Raw genomic sequence first — 22,468 nt, forward strand, 5'->3', positions numbered from 1 at the left:
CTATTGCCAAACTCCATATTTCTATTATAACTGCTTCCTTGAAAGGGTCTTGAATACTTCAATGCCAGGAGCCAATTCTTTATTTAAAAAAGTAACTTTACTGTTGTCTTTTAAAAATGATAACAGCAGTCATTATTTTTAAATTTTTTTATAATATACAACTGTACAAGGCAAAGAGAAAAGAAAATCACTCTAGACTCTCCAACTGCGAAGTAATTAACATTGCTGACATTTGGTGGTTAGTCTAGACATCTCTCATACATTCAAACTATAAGGATAGAAAGTTGGTAAGTTTTTCAAAATTGAGGTGATCTATTGTAGTTTTCTAAAAGCAATTAAGTTTAATTTTACTTAAATTCAATAAAAATGTACCAAAATGAAAATGAATTGATTTATTTCAAGTGAGGTTTCTTCAAGAGAGATTATATTTTATTAAAATATCCCTCAAAATAAAAAAAAATGAAGTCATTTTAAAAAGAAGTTAGAGTCTTGCTTACACTCCAAGTTTCTGTTTTTTAAGATGCTGGGGATCAAACTCAAGGCACACATGCAAAACAAGTGCTTTGCCACTGAGTTACACCTGTAGCCCCATATACTACAAATTTTAACCTTAAATGGCTTCTATAGATAGGAAATTAGAGCACTTAAACTTTATCCCAAGGGGGAGCCCTTGCCCACTTAAAAAATAATTATTCTTATATTGTCAAAGTTCACTGACATTTATATTCTATTCTCTAATCACAATTGATTTTTTTCTACTGTTACATATAATTAGAACAAATAAAACAATTGATTTTGTTTCTTACTTATATGTTGCAATACCTTCACAATCCTGAATTAGTTTAATTCAGAAATCTTGATTCATGTTCTAGAACATCTTGTGTTCTTTTTTTTTTTTTCAAAAAATAATCAGGGTTGTTACATCTGCCGGGTTATTGCATGCTTAAGGATATCTATCCATTGCCTTAATTTGTTATCTGAAGGACAAAATAGTTTGGGGCTTTTGGATCCCTTCAGAAGTCTGTATACATTGCTATATTCCCTTCTAGAAAGAAATGTCACAGTGTAGAAGAAAGCCTGTAACCAACCTTTTTTCTCCTTTGGAGATGATTTGCTATTTCTGCCTGAAATTCAAGAAAATGCCTTATTATTGGGGAAAAGAAATGTTTTGTCTTAGTATTGCTTTTCCCCCTAATACAGAGTACCCCTTCAGTTGTCAGACCTCATGCTGTTATTTGTTCAAATACATTTTCATCCATTCATTCTCTTCCTTTTTCTGAAGGACAACATTATATTCATTTGAATTACTTTTTCTGCCTTCCATCTTTTTATTATCATGAAATATATATGTATAACATAAATTGACCATTTTAACCATTTTGAAGCATTAGTTCAATGGCACTAAGTATATTCACAATATTGTACAATCGTTCACCATGCAATACAGTTCCAGAAGAGAAACTGTCTCCATTAACAATAACTCCCTGCTTTTCCTCTCCCTGATAACATCTATTCTACTTTCCCTATGAACTTGACTATCCTAGGTACCTTATGTAAACAAAATCACACTGTATTTGCCCTTTTGTACAAATGACCTTTTATAAACCTGCATCTGATTTATTTTCCTTAACATAATGTTTCAAGCTTCATTCATGTTATAACATATATCAGAATTTCATCTTTTTTAAGACTGAATAATACTCATTTGTAAGTATATGACAAATTTTGTTTATCCACTTGGCTGTTGATGACCATTTGGATTATTTCAACCTTTTGGCTATTGTTGCCGCAGTGAACTTTGGTGTATAGGTTATCTGTATACCTGGTCCCTGCTTTCAGTTCTTCTCAGCGTACACCTAAAGTGGAATTGCTGCAGCATATGATAATTCCATATTTTTCTACAGTGAGTGCACCAATTTAACCAGAATGGTTACCTTTATGTTATGTAAATTTTGCCTCAATTTTTTTTTCTGAATGTTTTGTTCTATAGCATCCTATTCTGCCTCGTGGTTGTTAAATTTTATATGAACTCTTTGAAGATGTTTTTGTCCCTGTAAACTCACAGTTTCTGTCTAGTTGCTTTCTCACATAATTGGCATTTCGGGGATATCCAATAATGCTAAATAGCTTGCTCACCTCCAAGAGAGGGAGACAATAAGCTAAGGCAAGTGCTGGTCACTGGGTGGCGCTCTGGTTTGGTTCTAGAATAGTCCCCAAAGGCCCAAGTATTAAAGGCTTGGTTCCTGGCTTGCAGTTTGGGGAGGTGGTGGAATTTTTAAGAGGGGGGTCTTGTGGGATCTTTAGTTCTTTGGGGTTGTGTCCTTTAGGGGAATAGTGGGGCCTGAGCTCCTTCTTCTTCCTCTTTCATATCTGGGCCATGCGGCGAGCAGCTTGGTGTGCTGCCACAAGCCCCAAAGCAATGGGGTCAACCAGTCATGGAAGGAAACCTCCAAAACCCTGAACAAAAAAAGCCTTTCCTCTTTATGTGTTGATTATCCCAGCATCTGTTGTTGTTTTGTACTGAGGATTGGACCCAGGGTGCTCTACCACTGAGCTACACCCCCAGACCTTTTTATTTTTTGAGACAGGGTTTCACTAAGTTGCCAAGGCTGACCTTGAACTTGTGATCCTCCTGCTTCAGTCTTCCCAGTGGCTGGAATTTCGGGCATGTGCCAACAGGCCCAGACCCAGTATTTTTTATAGTAACAGAAAGTTGACTAACCAGCAGGGCTTTGAACGAGGAGCTCTGTTGCGAGTACTTGGTGGACTTTGTGTTATTAAATAACCAATGCTGGAATTTTAAATAATTTTCCTTTTGAATTGGTCAAATTCGTTCTTTTTGGTTTGTTCAGATTCTAAAAACCTCTGGCCTAGAAGTTGAAACAGTAGCTGTCAGTACCATGGAAGTTGAGTCATAAAAAGAACAGAGATTTAGTTTTTAATATGAAAGCTGACACAAATATCTATTAAAAGACAAAAACTAAAAGTTACCTTTTTTATATTGACCTTATTGCCCCCAAATACTGTCAGCATACATTTTAAATTTTGAGGTATTTATTTTGTAAAATAAATACCTGAGATAGATACTCACTATAAAGACAAAGTGTATTAACCTAGATATACAAAAAGATCAATAATAATATTTTATATGACAATGAATCACTTTCCTGAATGAAGGAGGATATTCAATATAAGAAAGAGTAAAGAACATTCACAGTAGGAAAAATCATTTACATATTTAGAAACCATGATAAAGTTAACAGAGAAAACTATTAACTATATAGCTCCTTGGGGCAAAGGGTATATCTCAGTGGTAAAGTGCATGTGGAAGCAGGCACAAGACCCGGTTTCAATCCCCAACAACAAAAGAAACCAACCAGCAAACAAAAATTGTAGCCCCTTTCTTGATCTCCAATATGATGGTGTGGTTTCTTGGAATAACCAAGATACCCTTTCTATCCACCATGAAGAATGAAAACACTGTCCATATAACAAATGTCATGTGATTATCATTTCAAGTTTGTAGACAGGTGATGATTCTTCTATTTTATCCACGGTCATTGAAAACTCTTACTAAAATTCCTGCTAAAAGGACAGCAATAGCCACAGCTAAAGCCATTCCACGATAGAGTATCAACTGTCTCACTGTCAAGACATCCCCAATGGTGGGCACTGCATACTGGTTGTTTTCTTCCAGTGACATGAGTTGGCTGATCTGGCTCTCTGGTCTGATGATATCAGGCAAAATCACTCCATCAGTTGTTTCTCTTTCAAGGTTTGGGAGATCTATTTGAAGAGAACAGTTGGGCATTTACTTAACTACTGAGTTAAGGAAAAGGTCATTACTGGAGTTACATAGCACAGGTTGAGAACAGGTTGTTTAAAAAAAAAATGAACATTGAGCCAGGCATAGTGGCAAGCACCTATAATCCCAGCGGCTCAGGAGGCAGAGGCATAAGGATCACAAGTTCAAAGTAAGCCTCAGCAACTTTGAGATGAGATCCTAAGTAACTTAGCAAGACCCAATCTCAAAATAAAATATAAAAAAGGGCTGGGGATGTGGGTTAGTATATGTGAAATTACTTTACAAAGCATTTCAAAGGAGAGTCCAGAGTTGACCAGGCCAATGGTTACGGCTGAGACAAATTGTATTTAGTAAGAGAGTAGAATCTCATAAACTAAACAACTCTGCCACATTAAGTTTCAGTCTCTCTAAGGCAGAAATAGAGTATATTAGAAAATGGCCTCTACTACCTGTTGTGGTCGGTAGAGTCTCTTTAGTACCTTTTAGCCCAGCACGAATCTGTGCCTAAAAACAAAATCACATGAGTAAATGAAGAACAAATCAATTCAAGCTGGTAGTCTTTGATTAAAATTTCAATTTAAAGATACTGCCGAGCCACATCAATGTTTATAGCAGCTCAGTTCACAATAGCTAAGCTATGGAACCAACCTAAGTGCCCTTCAACAGATAAATGGATAAAGAAAATGTAGTATATATACACAATGGACTCTTACTTGGCCATAAAAAGAATGACCTTCTGATTTTTGCCAGTAAATGGATGGATCTGGAGACTATCATGCTAAGGTAAAATAAGCCAATCCCAAATACCAAAGGTCATTGATGTGTGGATGCTAACACAACAAGGGGTAAAGGGAAGAAAAAAAGCTCACTGGATTAGGCAAAGGGGAATGAAGGGAAAGGAGGGGGATAGGAATAGGAAAAACAATAGAATCAATCAGACATAGCTTTCCTATCTTCGTATATGAATACCCCACAGTGATTCTCACCATCAAGTACATCCACAAGACTGGGATCCTAATTAGAATAAGTTATACTCCATGTATGCATAAAGTGTCAAAATACACTCTATTGTCATGTACATCTGAAAAAAACAAATTAAAAAAAGAAACAAAAACAGATACTACTGAAACTACTGCTAAAGTATTATAATATCTAGGATAGCCTTTCTTGGTCCAAAAAATGCCATTTGCCCAAAGAACATAACATCAGGAAACCACAGGTTTTCTCCTCATTTTCAGCTCACCGTCATAAAATAAAAAGCTGATTGTGACTGTAGTTGCAAACATAATAGACTCTTTACACATTGTGCCTCTTGTGTTCCTACACAAAGATAAAACGAATAAAAGCTAAAGGGAAATGTGTACATCACTGTCTAAAAGTATGGTCCAACTTCATGTCTATATGCTCTATTCACTCAATATAATCAAACTGAGCATAGAAAGATATACTACATCATTATTAGGCGAATCCAAAGGGATCTAAAACCCTTTGTGCAAAAGCTGGTACATCTAAGCTTATCCTTGTGTCTCCTTTCTAAGAATCCCTCCCCTAAGCCAGCCACCACCTCAGCTCAAGCCTTGACACAATAAAAAGACCTCCCTGTTCAATCTACAGATACTCACATTGGTCAACATCACAACCCTCCGCCCCCAGTTACTTCCCACAGATCACATATACTCAACATCCTCCTTTGGGGTAAAAAATGGACAAAAAGTATTTTAAGAGAAGGCTAAAAAAAGAGCTCATTGGTATAAATAGGAAACCATATTCTAAGACTATTATACCAAAATAAGAATATGTCCAAGCAAATTCCCTTTGTTTTTTAAAGGTTAATCCCCTGGATGGTAGAGTGGATCCCAATTCAGCTCTGAATTAAGAGAGAACTGTGCTGAAATAGACCTTTCTTCTGTCCTCTCCATCCCCCCCCCCCCCCCCCGGCATGCCACATGCATTTCCTGACTCTCTGAGTCCTGGTACCAGTACCATTTTTTTTTTTTCATTTTCAACCTTATAGATTCTTTACCACAGCATGGGATCAAGTAGATCCACATTTCTAAAACCACACACAGACTGTTACCTGTTCTGCAACTCTATTCCAGTTTGTCCTCAGGATGTATATCAAGTAAAAAAGGGCTTGAAAGAAGACACAAACTATCAGTCCAGACCAGAGACCTGTAGGTGTAAAATGAGTATAAGAATTGAGGTTTTCTTCAAAGCTGTTCCTGTGATCATTAAAATTCTTCCAATAATAGTCCATAATCCATAGATCAAAATTTCAATTTAAATTAACTTCCCTAAAATTGTACACGAGCATGGGCCCTGGATTAGAAGCAAATCAACCACTGAGCTATTAATGGCAGTCAACCAGTTAACAATGCAAAACGCCTCCAAAACTGTTCGCTGTTTTATGTGCGGATCTAACAAATACTTACTGCCTTTTTTTTGGGGGGGTGGGGGTACCACGTATTGTTTTAAGGGCTAGAGACACAGAATCAAACAGGCAGACAAGGTCAAGGCCCTCAAGGAGCTTACTCTGTAGTGGTGGAAGTAAGATAATAAACAAGGAGTCAAATGTGGTGATTTTAAGAATGGCAAGTACCATGGCAGACATTGGGCAAAGCCATGTAATAATGTCCTGCAGACAGAGCCTGAATGAGTGTCCCAGTGCTCTCTCAGATGGGGACCTGAAGAGTGAGGAGCAGGAAGAGAGATGGTTCAGGATGGGCACTGCAGGGTTCAGGGCCACAGGAGAAGGTCAGCTTGGAAGTCAGGAAGGAGGCTGGTGGCAGGGACGTAAGTGTACAGGAGAGGAGGTCAGAGAAGCAGGCTACCGTGGGAGGATCCAGGGTTTATTCTCAATCTAATGGGGACCCAAGAAACTGCACCCATATTTGTTAAAACTGTGTGTGTTGGCACAAGGAGGAACTGTTTGTTAATTGCAGAATAATGGATTTTTGTAAAGAAACAAATTGATCACATTTAGAAATGTGTTCTTTATTTTTAAATCTCTTATCTATAGAAATGTTTGAGTAGAAGTTTAACACAATGCTACATTTGAAATTGTTCAAATTATTAATTGAAGCATGGATTAGACTCCATTTCAAATTTCCTTTCAAAGGAATAGTATGTTTCAAAAATTGTTCTGGATACATATTTAAAGACATGCACAGCTCCTCAAAAGTGACTGGCATAAAATGTATTCTGAGATGTTATAAGTTCTTTATGCCTGTTGACAGATTTTCATTATGGGCTGTCATTATGTATTTGTCAAGTTCATTATCACAAGCTTTCTGACCTCCACTCTCTCCCACGCTTTCCCATTCTTTCCTTATGTGTAAATTTTCAACACTATATCTTCCCTTTATCATTTTTTGGAATAAGCGTATTACTCCCTGCTCTGTGAAAAGTCTTGGGTTTGATGAGACCATATGGCTGGGTATATGGCTACCGTTCCTTGTCTCTTCATACTCCAGGGCTTTTTCCTCTGCTCCAGAGAGGTGGCCAGGAATGGCTCAGAGACATCAATACCCAGGAAGCTAGGGTTTCTGTAGTTTGCTCACATCACATCTCTATATAAATTCTGCTGAGCCAGGTCTAGGCATTCCCATTCTTTTTGAGAGAAATCAATAGCCTGAATATCCCTGAATGTCAATGGTTCCTTTACTGGTACCCTGTGTTTTCTTACTCTGAACTCCTGCAGCCAATGACTGTAGAGTTGGGTTTTTGTTGTAGTTGTTTCATTTTATTCACAATTTTCGTTAGTTTTGCTGGGGAGTACATTCATGGAGCTCTTCACACTGCCATGCATTTATTTCCTGGCTTTCAGGGTGCCTAGCTTTCTCCCTACAAATTTCTTAAACATTAACAGAGAGGAATTTATCAGCTCAATAAAAGACAACTTAGGGCTAGGGATGTGGCTCAGGGGTAGAGCTTCTTGCCTAGCATTTGCGAGACACTGGGGTTTGATTCTCAGCACTGCATATAAATAAATGAATAAAATGAAGTCCAGCAACATCAAAAAAATTTAGGGGCTGGGATTGTGGCTCAGCAGTAGAGCGCTCACCTAGCACATGCGAGGCCCTGGGTTTGATCCTTAGCACCACATAGAAGTAAATAAACAAAATAAATGTATTGGGTACAAATAAAAAATAAATAGTAAAAAAAATTTAAAAAGACAACTTATAGTCATGAGAGTTCAATATGAAGAAACTAATATTATTTACCTTCATAATAGATCTAAGGATAAATATTATAGTATCGTTTCTAATGGCAATAAAAAAGCATTTGACAAAATTATTAAATATTTGTTGAAAACATTCAATAAAATAGACTCTATAGTCACTTCCTGAACATAATAAAACACACACACACAAACATACACAAAACATGTGTATTTCAGCCCCAAATACAGCATGCTATTAGTACAGAAACATTGAAGCATGATTGTTAAAGTCACAAATAAAACAAGACATTCCACTGTTAGCATAAAAATTGATTATACTACTAGAGGAATTACACAGGAAAAAGGAATCAGTGGAATGAAAGTTGGAGAGGAGACTATAAAATTGAAATCATTTGCTAATGATGTGATTCTATGCCTGGAAAGCCCTTGAGGATAAACTGAAAAATACTGTACACAACAAGAGGAACTCAGAAGAGTAACAAGGTCCAACATCTACCTGCAGTTATTAACAGACTTCACATACACAACAACTAACAGATTTTATAATGAAGGAGGTTTATAATGAAGGAGAAGTCTGTTTTCTCTTGGTATAATAAAATTCCTGGAACTGGGTAATTTATAAAAGAAAGAGGTTTATTTTGGCTCATGGTTCTCAAGGCAAGATCCAAGCATATGCTCAGCTTCTGCTTAAATGTTAAAATCCTGAAATCTGAAACCCCCCAAACCACAATTGCCATGATAAAAAAAAGGCTGTTAGAAAGGGGTAGAAAGCTAAATTTTGAGGAAGGGGTTGGCCACGTTTGGAATGACAAATGTGTCATCTGTCTGTATGACATGAGCATTCCTTATCAGATTTTCCTAACTTCTGGCCATGCTTCTGTGTTGTATGGAGGACCCAGGAGTCCTCTACATGCACTCTTGTACAGACAGACCACAAATTTGGTAGGAAAGAACTGGTGACAGAACAGCAACACTGTTGGGTAATTGTCTTCTATTCCAATGGTGCACATAATTATTTTTTAACAAGTCACTAATTTTGCTGGCTTCTTCAGGCAAATGTGGCAAGTCATTAAAAGCTCCTGGAATTCCATCAGCTAGAGGGAATGCCAATAATGACAAATGGCTTTTTTTTGAGATGGGGGGAGGTCTCATTGTGTCATACATGTGACCTCAAACTTGTGGCCCTCCTGCTCCTTCTTTAATCCTAAGAAGCTGGAATTACAGACACATGCCACCACACGTGGTTACATGCTGTATTACATGACCAAACCCTAACCAGAATTTGGCTTTCTCACACTATCACATAGCTCTCTCTTTTTCATGGAACAATAACCCAAACTTGATGAAAAACGCAAGTGAGCAGAAGCAAACATTTCTAAAATGTTCATCAGATAATGGAACACCGAAGCTATGAGTATCAGAGAAGCACCTATTTCATGAAAACACAGGTGACTTCCAAGTATTGGATGAACTGGCAGGTGGATTTCAAAGTCAGTTTCTAAATTTTTGGTGAGACTGTATTTATTCTGAACAGACAGAGATCTATTGGTACCATCTTGAGATGAATCTCCAGAGAAAAGAATTTCCTCAAGGAAGAAATGAGGTGTCTGTTTCCATGCAATTTCCCTTCTCACTCCCTTTCCCTCCCACCTCTCATCCCTGTTTACTGTAAATATTCTTCTCAAGCTCTTCCTCCCTACCCTGTCCTTGTTTACACCCCTTATATCAAAGGAGTCATTTGGTATTTGTTTTTTAAAGATTGACTAGCTTCACTTAGCATAATCTGCTCTAATGCCATCCATTTCCCTCCAAATTCTATGATTTTGTCATTTTTTAATGCAGAGTAATACTCCATAGTGTATAAATGCCACATTTTTTTTATCCATTCATCTATTGAAGGGCATCTAGGCTGGTTCCACAGTCTTGCTATCGTGAATTGAGCTGCTATGAACATCGATGTAGCAGTGTCCCTGTAGCATGCTCTTGTTAGGGCTTTAGGGAATAGACCGAGAAGGGGAATAGCTGGGTCAAATGGTGGTTCCATTCCCAGCTTTCCGAGAAATCTCCATACTGCTTTCCAAATTGGCTGCACCAATTTGCAGTCCCACCAGCAATGAACAAGAGTGCCCTTTTCCCCGCATCCTCTCCAGCACTTATTGTTGTTTGACTTCCTAAAAAAAAAAAAAAAAAAAAAAAAAAAAAAAAGAAATGAGGTGTCTGGGGGCTGGGGATGTGGCTCAAGTGGTAGCGCGCTCGCCTGGCATGCATGAGGCACTGGGTTCGATCCTCAGCACCACATAAAAATAAAATGAAGATATTGTGTCCACCTAAAACTAAAAAAAAAAAAAAAAAAATTAAATAAAAAAAGACATGAGGTGTCTGTAAAAAAACAGAAGTTTTCTTGAGCTGTATACCACCCTTCCCTTCCTTTGCAAGAAAACAGGTGCTGAGAGGTAACATCTAAAGAGGGTAATAACAGGGTGTGGGAAATAATAGACGCTAAGATGAATGCTATTGCCACAGCCATGGTAAACTCCCGACTCTTTTTTTCTTGCAAGTGGGATGAACCCTTTGCAGATATGAAGGCAATAGTGACACGACTCTTCAGGTTTGGGAGCATGAGTGGTGCAGAGTCCTTGAATCTGAATGACTTACATATCAGCAGCTGGGAGTAAAGCCAAGACTTCTAAGGGGGAGAGAACAGAAGCATAGATATTTATCTCCTGGCTCCTAATGAAGACCAACATCCAAGAGCAGAAAGTGGAAAAAATGCCAAAGCATAAGAGAGGAGTGAAAGTGAAGAGCAGAGAGTATGAAATTATAAGAGACAGGGACCTCGCTCGTTTCTTTTTATATCCCTAGATACTAACAGAGCACAGGGCCTGACATACAGGTACTCATGGAATGCTTATTGAATGAATGATGGAATAATGAAATGCAAATGAGGGAAATACATGGGAGCAAGGAGGGCAGATCTGAAGCCCTATGACCTGGGTTCAAATCCAGCCTCACCCCTTACTGCCTGTGGGACCTTTGAACAAATTATTTAACTTCTTCAGGCTTTAGGTTTTTCATGCATAAAGTGAACTAATGGGATACCGTATATTTAAGAAACATAAAATACATAAAGAATGTAGCATAATTTTGACAGATGCTTTTTATGATTATTATCTCATGTTCTATTACATTGTCTTATACTGAAAATAAATATACTTAAAATATAGAAAAATTGTTAAAATACTACTGTAGAAGTTCATGCCAGAACAATAATGCAAAAAAAAAGAAACAAAAGGAATGAAAATTTGAAAAGGAGTAAAATTATCTCTTCGCAGATGACACAATCATATGTATAGAACCCTCCCCTAAAAAACTTAGATGTAATAAATGAATCCAATTGAATTTTAAGATTCAAGATCAAGATACAAAAAGATACAAAAATCATCCATGCTTTGATATAGTGTCAATGAGCAATCTGCAGAGAAAGTTGAGAAAATAAGTCTAATTATAGCAGCATCCCAAAGAATAAAATATCTAGGAATAAATTTAGCCAAAAAAGTAAAAGAGTTGTACCTTTAAAACTGCTATCATTACTATAAGAAACTGAAGATCTAAATAAATTGAAAGGTAGTCATGTTCATAGATGGGAGGACTTAATACTGTTAAGGTGGCCATACTGTTCAAAGCAATCTTACAGATTCAATGCAATTCTGGACCAAATGCTAATGATCTTTCATGCAGAAATGGAAAACGTGATGATCAAATTCATATGAAATTAAGCCTCAAACAGCCAAAATAATATTTAAAAAGAACAAAGTCAGAGAATTCACACTTCTTAATTTCAATCCTTACTACAAAGTTACAGCAATCGAGGCAGTGTGGTACAATCCTAAAGACAGACATACAGGCCAAAAAACAGATATGACAGTCCAGGAAAAAAGCCCATACATGTATAGCTAAGTGATTTTCAATAAGATTTCCAACCAAGGTCATTCAGTGGAGAAAGAACAGTCCTTTCAACAAAAGCTGACCATTTTTCCTAAGTGATTCTACCTGAGTTTCAGGCCTGATCTAACAAGCTCATCAGCTAGGGGGCTGTTCTGTCAAGCCAAAAGTACAGATGTTCCCTGTAGCTTCTCACAGGCCCTCTGTCCTTCTCTTCTGCGGTACTTAGCCTAACAGAAATTGACTAGTTGTATAATTAATCATTTAATCTTGGGCTCATTCTGAGGACAGGAGCATGTTTATTTTGTCCAATACTGCATTTCCAGTGTATTTGTACAAAGGAGGCACTGAATATAAATGGGGGGATAATTTTTCCTATTCCACAGGGCAACTTTGTAGTCAATTGCTTTATATTTCAAGAAGCTGATCTTAATATGACAAAGTGAGATTCAAAGTAAGTCCCTGAGGACTGAATCACATACCTATTATCCCAAGTTTAGCAGCAAACATCAGAGACACTCCAATTGGAAAACCAAAAATGTAGTAACCAATGGCATTCAAGATAGCACCGATCTTCTGTTTTCCTATTCCTCTTAGCACTCCACCGCAGGTGCCCTAAGGGGAGGAGAACCAACACCAACTTTGCAGTCACGCAGCCATCATCAGAGTAGTAGTTCAGAGTAGTGCATTAGTATCCCACAAGTCTGTCTTGCTCAAATAGTCTGTCTCAAAGCAGACCTCGCACATATGTAAGAGATAAAGGAAAACACTTTGCTTCTAAAATTATGATAACAGACTGGGGATGTAGCTCAGTGATAGAGCACTTGCCTAGCTTGCAAGGGGCCCTGGGTTCCATCCTCAGCACCATAAAAATAAAGAATAAATAAAAAGAAATAAATAAATTTAAGTTATGTTAATAGCAGCAGGAACAACGGCAACAAAAATAAAACCCCAAAAACTTTACTCAGAAAAATCATCAGGTAATATAATTTAAATTTCTATTTATCTTGACTACTTGACTATCTTGCGAATCTGGCTACTCACAATAGCCAAATCATATAATTGCCCGGATGCCATCAATCGATGAATGGATCAAGAAAGCATGGTATATATACCCAATGGAGTTTTACTCAGCCACAAAGAAGAATGAAATTATGATATTTGCTGGTAAATGGGTGGAAATGGTTAGTATCATGCTAATTGAAATAAGCCAGACTCAGAAAATCAGGAGTCAAATGTTTTCTCATATGTGTTAGCTAGAGCAAAATAAAGGAAGAAAGGTGAGGAGGGGGTATGAGGAGGTGAGGGTGAGAGACATCATATAGATACAGGGAAGATGAGTGGAGTGGAAGAAGATGGAGAGGGAGGGTTCAGGGACAGGAAACGGGGACAGGAATATGGAATGAATTTAACAAAATCATGTTATGTGCATATATAACACTGGGAATTTCACCTTTTTGTATATGTAGAAAGTACCAATCAAAAATAAACAAACAAGTGAAAGGAAGATCAGTAGAGAAAAAATAGAGGAAGGGAGAAGGGGAGGAACAGGAACTGAAATCAAATTCCATGCATATATAATTTTGTCCAAATGATCCCACCTATAATGCTCTAATTTTTTAAAAATGAAAAACATTTGTTCTCTAAAGGAAAAAAAATAAATCAAAATAAAAATTTTTTGTAGTCAGGCATGGTGGTGCACATCTGAAATCCCAGTGACTCAGGAGGCTAAGATAGAAGGATCACAAGTTTGAGGCCAGCCTCAGTAACTTAGCAAGGCCTAACCAACTTAGCAAGACCCTATCTCAAAATAAAAAAAAAATAAAAGGACTGGGGCTGTGGCTCAGCACCTCTGAGTTTAATCCTCAGTACCAAAAAATTTTTTAAAATAATATTTTGTAAAAATCATATACTAAAAAAAGAATTTATTGGCTTCATTGATGGTATCTCATCAGAAATTGGTCAGAAATTATAGCCAAAAAATATTAATGCAATTGTGAGCTTCTTTTCCATACTCTTCCTACCACTTGCTGTGTTCAGTCACAGGCATCACATCTTCAGAGTAATATGGGAAAATTCAAGAAATTCCATGGGAGGGGGTGGGGAGCAAGATGACAAAAGGGCCTAGGAACCATGAAGAATAATTGTTCAAACTGAGAAGAAGCCTTCAGGGGTGATTCTGCAGTACAGCCATAGGGTCTTCAGATACCCACAGATCCAAAAAAGACCAAACTAGAGAAAGACCTTCTAGTGGTCAGAATTAATTTAAAGGCATCATGGCAGGCCTGAGAGGACAGGGGTCACCCCACCCCTTGGCTAGCTGTCACTTAGGGCAGAGGAGGAGGTGGAGAACTCAATCTCCTCCACCTTGTGAGGCTACACACTCAAGTAACTCATCTTTCCCTCAAGTGGCCCAGACTGCTTGAAGCAAGAGCTCACTCTTCTTAAAAATGAAATAGCAGATATTTATTTTTAATTAAAAAATTTAGAAACACATTTTGTTATGTACATTAGAGTAAAATCACTCCAAATACTCACTGCAAGTGCATCAAATAGATGAAAGGGAGCAAAAATCGGCATCACTTGGCTCACGAGGGAAATAATATCCCTGTTGGAGGAAAAGAAAGTAGTCAGTGATCTAAAAATCACAAACCTGACAATTCAATAAAAAAAAAACATTTCTTTTTGACAAATTAAGTACATAATAAAACCTCATTAATTCAAATTTTACTACATGGAATTTGGGTTAAAAGGGACGTGGACTAAGCTGCCATTAGAGCATAATTCTTTTTTTTTTTTTTGCAATTCGATTCTTATTACACATACACAGCATGATTTTTTTATATCTCTGGTTGTATACATAGTATATTCACACCAATTCGTGTCTTCATACCTGTACTCTGGATAGTAATGATCATCAGGTTCCACCATCATGAATAACTCCATGCCCCCTCCCTTCCCCTCCAACCCCTCTGCCCTATCTGGAGTTCATCTATTCCTCCCATGCTGCCTCTCCCTATCTCACTATGAATTAGCCTCCTTATATGAGAGAAAATATTAAAATATTCAGCATTTGGTTTTAGAGCATAATTCTTAAAGCTCCATTTATGAGGAAGTAGATATGGGGGTTGGGAAGAAAAAGCAGGTTTCAATCTGTGTATAGAAAGCCTCCTCTGTATAAAGGAGTCTTCCTCAAAAACGGAGTTGAAAGCAGTATTCATATAGGTGACATTTTTCTCTTCAGGGATGCCCTGGACTCTTCATTTATGAAAGATCTGCCTTCAGCTTCTGCAGAGGACATCTTGGAGCTCTGAAGGCACAGCAGGGACAGGGTCATTATGAATGAAATTCATGGAACAGGCCACAGCACCCTCTCCCAGAGAAAAGATTTCCTGCTCCCTCCCATGCACTTTCACAGGAAGCCTGATGGTCATCCAGAGCCACCAGGTTAAGCAAAGCCTGCAGTCACTTCTCTCACTCAGAGGAGTGACCTCTTTGGAACAGACTGGTAGGACTGCAGCCACCTAAATGTGCACTCCCTCCACTGATCAACACAATGATACGGTCTTTCATTTAAAAAATACAAACATGGAATTGATGCCCACCAGGAACTAAGGAAAATCAATAGCATATATTTTTAAAAAAAGGAAAAATCAAAATAAGTATGATGACACAAAAGGAAGCAGGAAAAACGTAAGGAACTTGAGAAAAAATTTTAAATTGTCATTACTATTCTTAGTGACACTCAGGAGTTAACAGCAGGGAGTTAAGGAAAAGGGAGCCATTGGGCAAAAGTAATTGGAGATGAAAAATGTGAACAATCAAATTTTACTTACAGACCAGATAATGAATGGTCATGGCTAAAGACTAAATTCCAACTTGGAAGATAAAGTTGAGGACTGCCCCAAAACACAAAGAGAGATAAGGGAAAAGAGATGTTTTGGATTAATGAGTAAGTTCTATCATTTGTCTGAAAAGAATTCCAAAAGGAGAACAGAAAAATGCACAGGAGGGAGTAAATTAAAAAAAAAAAAAAGTGCACAGCCAAGGACAAAATTATCTGAAAGACTTAAAAAAAAAAAAAAAGACTTCTACAAGAGAATGAGAGCCATATCAGCATGGGAAAGTCTATGCTCTCCCAGTGACATCATGGAAGATGGCAGAGAAGGAAGCTTAAGAATCAGCCTCTTCCCAAGCTACCACTGAACTGGTAAGAAATGTCAGAATCAGCCACTTCTGAACTCTGGAGTCCAGTCAAACACTTGTGAAATAAGGAGAGTGCTTGGTGAAGAGGCTGGTGAGAGAGCTGGTTAAGTCTGGCATTCAACAGAGCAGCTGTGTTTTCCCATTCTCCCAGTAGAATCTGGCAAATATTATCAGACCCCAGTTTTTTTTTCCAAACTCTAGAAGTGAACCAAAGGCGCTTCAGGTGTCTGGGGCACTTATTCAAGACAAGCAGCTGAGGGGCTGGGGTCATGGCTCAGTGGTACAGCATTTGCCTAGGACTTGTGAGGCACTGGGCTCAATCGTCGGCATCACATAAAAAATAAAATAAAGGTATTGTGGCTATCTACGACTAAAACAAATGTTTAACAAAAGTGGCTGAATGTTGGTGAGAACAGCAAGCTTTGTGATGTTGTAACTTATCCTAATGTTTCCTGCCAACAAGGACCCCTTGAACATTAACTGGTAACCTTGAACATTAACAACTTATGTTCCATGACCTGAGGAAGAACAGGCTGGCTCTTTTGAAGCCTTGTTCACAAAGCACAATTATCATATCCCAGACAGACCACATGTCTGGTGGTTTCCTAGAAAACCCTACTTGGAAGACCATCTTTATTTTACCTGATTCAAACCTGCCCAGGGCTAAATTCAATCTTTGAGGGGTTGTACATGTTGGAAACCTGTGCAGGCAAATGTTTTAGCTGACTCTGCCTCAGGCAGAGGATAATAGTTTGGGTTATGGGTGAGATAGATAGGAAGATTTTAACTCAAAATAAAGATGATATCCTGACAATCACTGCTAGCAAATTCTTCATCACTGAAGTTATATAAGTATAAGCTGCAGGGTCTACAAATATATTTTGGAGGAATCCCAGTATCGGATGGGTATTTACATTAAATAGCTCTTTGGGTCTCTTTAATGCTAAGATTTTTTCAAATCTATCTAGGTTTTTTGGCATTATATTTTAAAATTTTCTTCTGTCAATAGAGGAGAGCCTCTGTTTGGGGAATTCTAATACATGGTTTTAAGGCCATTCACAGCCTGCTGATACTCTCTATTCATTTTTCTTTCCAGTCTTTTCTATCTACATTTTATTTAGGATATTTACTATTGCTGTATATTTAAATTCCTTATTTTTTTCTTCTATGGTATCTAATGTGCTGTTAATGTCATCTAATATTCTGTTCAATTTGGTTTTATTTTGTTTTTTATATCTTTGATGTCTAACTTCAATATGCTCATACATTTCTCCCCTATCTTCTTTGTTTCATTTTGTTGTTCCTCTTCTACCTTCTTTTTTAAAAAATTTTTTTAGTTATAGATGGACCTCTATTCTATTTATTTTTATGTGATGCTGAGGATCGAACCCAGTGTGTCATATGTGTGAGGCAAGCGCTCTGCCACTGAGCCACAACCCCAGCCCTATGAAGCTATGAATCATAGTTTTAAAAGCTGTTCTAATATCCTTGTATAGGAGTATTTCAGTTCTCTGTTTCATTTCTGGGTCATTTTCTATTGACTGATATCTCCCTTCATTACAGATTTTAGTTTCTTGCTTCTATGTTTGCCTGGTCTGGTCATTTTTTTAGATTTTTTTTTTTTTTTTTTTTTTAGTTGTAGGTGGACTACACAATGCTTTTATTTTTATTTATTTATTTATTTTTATGTGGTGCTGAGGATCAAACCCAGTACCTCAGCCACGCTGGGCGAGCGCTCTACCACTGAGCCCCAGCCCCAGCCCTGCCTGGTCATTTTTAATTGTCTGCTAGGTGTTGTAAATTTTATGTGGTTGAGTCCAGCACATCTATTCAAAGCTCCCATTTTATATACCCTTGAACTTTGATGCGGTTAAGTTTCCTAGAAACAGTCTGACACTTTCAAGGTTTGTACTTAGGCTTGGGTGGGCAAGATAGGAGCACCCTTGACACCTAGGACTAATTTTTTTCTTCTAGGCAACACCCTTCTGAAAACTGCACCAGATAATGTCCTATGTATTGAGGTTGTTTCATTCAGCTGGCGGTAACACAGACTCTTCCTAATCCTTTATAAACTCCAGGGATCATTCTGCCTGCTCCTTTTGGCCCCATTTTCCCTGAATTACATAAATACACAACTCAGTGGTCAGCTCAAGATCTAGAAAGACCTCTGAGGATCTTGAAAGTGCTCTCCGTGGAGCTCTCTTCTCTCGGATGCTTTGTGAACTCCAATCACACGGCCCCCTTGAACTCCCAACTCTGTTTCTTCATCCCGAGGGGGACAGAGGAGCTTTGCCGGGACACGAAATGTCCCCACAAAAACTCATGTGTTGGAGACTTGGTCCCCAGTGCAGAGGTGGAGCTTTTGGAAAGTAAATGGGTCACAAAGACTCTGGATTCATCCGTGGATGAATCCATTGGTAGCTGAATGAATGACTGCCAGGCAATGGAACCTAGGAAGTGGAACCTGATGAAGGAAAACAGTTACTGGAGACTTGCCCTGAGGGTATTTCTTATCCTCAGTCCCCTTCTCTGTATGTGTGTATATGTGTGTGTGTGTGTCTGTCTGTCTGTCTGTCTGTAGTTCGCTTGGTTCTTCTGCCTGTCTACTGTCTAAGGCATAAAACACATTTTTAAAATACCTATTTTTTTGTCTAGTTTTTTGTTGTTTAAGGCATGAAGATAAAACCAGTCCCTGTTTCTCCATCTGACCACCTCCTTAGGCCTAAGATTTTTATGAGAATACATTCATGCTTTTGTTTAAAACCAGTGAGGTTGGATGAAACTGGGAGAGCACAACTTGTAAAAAAATAAGACTGAATTTCTTCCCAACCGGAACCTGAGGCAACTGGTACAAATTATTCAAACTCTCCATGAAAAAAGAATTTTTTTTTTCCAGACTGGGGAAGGAACTCAGGACTATAAGAATGCTAGGCAAGTGCTCTACCACTGAGCCACACCTGCTGCCCATGAAGATTTTTTTTTTTTTTACTGAAAATACACACCAGCATACCTAAAAAAAATTATTCAAGCACATTGTTACAGAAAATGCAATACAATTGAGCCTAAGACAAAGTCAGTCATTTTTGCGAATACTGCCCAGAAAGAATCAGGCATGAGTACTGTCAGCATGCCCTGGACTGTAAGGTGCCTCTTTGCGGATGAGGATGTTACATGTACTCTTCCTGTGTACATCTGAGCAAAACTCCACTCAGGTCTGATGAGTAAATGGACTGGGTATGGGAGGCTGGGAATGGTTTTCTTGGTCTTTCTTCACTCAAACTCATTCACATAATTCTGTGTTTCTCATTCCTGGCTGCATGAAGAGCTTTCCTATGAAGTAAACTGCTATCCATCTCTCATAATCAGAAAACTATAGTGAAGAAAGAAAACCTAAAAGCAATGGCATTTTTATCCATGAGTACATACTTGTCACTGGTGAAAATGTAGGCAACCACATCCTTCAAAGCTGCTAGCAGAACTCCCAGTGCAAGTGCACAAACACCTGGAAAGCATAGAAGAAGCCAAGAGGAAGTGATATAAAGTGTGATAAATCCTAGGGCTGACATCTCATGAAAGACTCTCATCAATGATTTGCAAGGCTGAAGCAGGAGGATTGCCTGAGCCCACAAGTTTGAGGTAACATAGCAAGACCCCAACTCAAAAAAAAAATGATAAGGTTAATAACGTGTCGTTTTGCTGTCTATGGAAAGGACAACTAAGATCTGGCAATTCTGACTCCTTTTTCTAAGGGAGACTGATCCTCAATAAGATTTCAACTGCGGTAATTTGAATGGCTTTGTCCTCTTCAAAATTCATGTTGAAATTTAATCTCCAGTGAAACTGTATTGGGGGGTGTGCTCTCTGGGAGGTGACTGGATCACGACAGCTGTGACCTGATGAATGGATTAGGTCTCCTTGGGCCCCTTTTCACCCTTCCGTCCCTTCTGCCACAGGAGAATGAAAATCAAGTCTCCAGCTTGGAAGCAAAAAGCATCCTTCACTAGACAGCCAAACCGGCTGACCTTGGACTTGGACTTCCCAGTCTGCACTCTCTTACAGCAGCACAAACAAGGCCAGGCCATCCGTGCATCAGAATCTTTTCCAACTACTGAGATTTTAGGACACTGGAATAGCCAGAAGAGGTGATGGTCCAGGAACATGGAGAGTTAGTCACTTGGACTATACTATCCTCATAAAGTCTGACTGCATATGATAATTGCCTTGGAAATTATTTCAGTAGAACCAAGCAGAACATTATTTACTTGGCATGTAGTAACAGAAAATTATAATTGGAAGATTGACTTAACTCAGTAAGTCGGAAAGAGCATAGTTGAATGTATATATATATGTGACTCAATTCATTAAGATATTCTGATACACTGACTTTCACTTATCACACTAAATTCCTTAAAGACACCAGGAGATTAGAAGCGCGTTACTCACTCGCACACAACAGAACAGAGGTACAGGAGCACCGAGCCTGCTCAGCATTCCCTGCTCCCAAAGCATTGCCCACTCGGACACTGGCGGCCACACCAAAACCAAAAGGCACCTAGGAATTAACAAACATAAATCATAATTTAAAAAACCCCAAAAGTTCACACATTAGCACACCAGGGTCCATCTGGACTCAGCATTCTGGGTTCTAGAAATAACTCTATTTCATCCTGTCTGTGTGGTGGGTGATAAAGGCTCAGCCTCCTTGACACCTGATTTCCTCACTGCAACTCCACAAGTACCAGACAAGGACCTCTTAAGGAAGCTGGATTTGGGTGCAAAGCCCCTCCTTTACTGGCACAACACCTTCATCATCATGACTTAATTTAAGCTAGCTATGCTCTTAAATGTAAGATTCAACTTAATATAAATCATAAATTATTTATAGAATGGAAGAACCATGTGAAAAACCACTTAGGACAGAGCCTGGCATACTATAGGAACTCAACAAATGTTGATGAAATCTGACTCCAAGCCCCCCCTTGATGGTGGGACAGATGAAACACTCCATGTCTGACCATCCAGACAGCTAGAATATGCCCCTTCAAAGGCCAAAACTTTATTGTAATTATCAGTTATGGAAATCTAAAGCTATACGTTTCTTTGCTTCTCACAGAGACCATTCAACCTTCAGTCATTATCTTGCAACATAGTGTGCCTTCAGGCTGTATGTGTAACATGGGTTGTATAGACAGCTTTGATTTTGGCTCTCATGTCTACTTTAAGAATTCATATATCAGCTTTAACTTCTTGTTTCTGCCACAAGCAGCATCCTCCCAACAACCTTCTAATTTGTTAATGTTTTGAAAACTGGCCTAAATTAATTATATGTATAATTAATTTATATGTAAATATATATTAATTATATAATTATATATATATATCAATTATGTGTATATATTATTGTTAAGATTAAGAACTTGAGAAACAATAGATTTTGCTACATAAAACCATGTAAGACCTGTGCCCAAAGTATGTGCCATTGACTTTTCAGTTTAAGATGCATGACAGGCTTACATGCTTAACTCCCTTCCCTCCCCAAACATCATTCGCAGAAAATTAATTTCCATGCTTTGTAAAGAGAAATTTATTGACAACACTGTGAATAGCAAAACAGCTTTTGGAAGAGGGTACTAGTGCCATGTTCCTGGGGTAGAATCGTCGGGATCCACAGCCCAGAATATAACAAAAGGCTGGATCATGCTCCTTCTTCCCAGTGGATCCCTCAGGTTTTGAAGTCCCAGGTTCATCATCAAGGCAAGGAAAGCAGTATCCAGGGAGATGCCACTGAGGCCTGTCTGAGCTCCCTCATAGTCTCCCCACAGAAGGCTGGGATAACACAGAGAGGAACTGTGTGTGAGCTCCCTGTGTGCTCTGTGTACCCCAAATCAAGCCTTTCTCCTTTGTTTTAGGGAGTATGTAGACATGGGGCCAGGGTAGGACAGGAAGGTGGAGGTCAGACTACCTCTGCCTCATATCCACTCATTTATAACCCCTGGCCAGACACAGCAGCATATGCCTGAAATCCAGCAACATGGGAGGCTAAGGGAGGAGGATCACAAGGTCAAGGCCCACCTGGAAAACTTAGTGAGACCATGACCCAAAATAAAAAATAAAAAAGCTGAGGGACACTGCTCAGTACCATAATCAATCAATCCATTAAAAATGAAGATGTCACTTGAGAGAGATCACCTTTGCACCTAGCTTCCCACTGGTCCATCCCATTCAGGACAAAGACCTGTTGGAGAAAAATCTCCAAGTCACAGAATGGGAATTCAATGCCAGCCATTTATTTTATGAATCCATGTATTCACTCATGCATAAGTATAAATGGG

General features: G+C 38.5%; 1 protein-coding gene and 1 pseudogene across 1 annotated transcript in view; both read right to left on the reverse strand.

Moving 5' to 3' along the window:
• Window positions 1-3,547: 3,547 nt before the first annotated feature.
• Window positions 3,548-22,468, reverse strand: part of LOC113175940 (multidrug and toxin extrusion protein 2-like) — a 50,868-nt gene continuing 31,947 nt past the window's right edge. The window contains exons 11-17 of the mRNA XM_026380321.2: window positions 20,580-20,688; window positions 19,563-19,638; window positions 14,469-14,538; window positions 12,413-12,545; window positions 5,883-5,977; window positions 4,255-4,309; window positions 3,548-3,786 (exon numbers count right to left, since the gene is read on the reverse strand). Coding sequence (XP_026236106.1) covers window positions 3,548-3,786; window positions 4,255-4,309; window positions 5,883-5,977; window positions 12,413-12,545; window positions 14,469-14,538; window positions 19,563-19,638; window positions 20,580-20,688 — 777 coding nt within the window. The remainder of the gene's footprint in view (window positions 3,787-4,254; window positions 4,310-5,882; window positions 5,978-12,412; window positions 12,546-14,468; window positions 14,539-19,562; window positions 19,639-20,579; window positions 20,689-22,468) is intronic.
• On the reverse strand, window positions 6,478-8,034 carry LOC113175951 (zinc finger protein 738-like; annotated as a pseudogene).

The sequence above is a fragment of the Urocitellus parryii genome, chromosome 7 (genome assembly GCF_045843805.1).
Source record: "Urocitellus parryii isolate mUroPar1 chromosome 7, mUroPar1.hap1, whole genome shotgun sequence".
In the NCBI taxonomy this organism is placed as follows: Eukaryota; Metazoa; Chordata; class Mammalia; order Rodentia; family Sciuridae; genus Urocitellus; species Urocitellus parryii.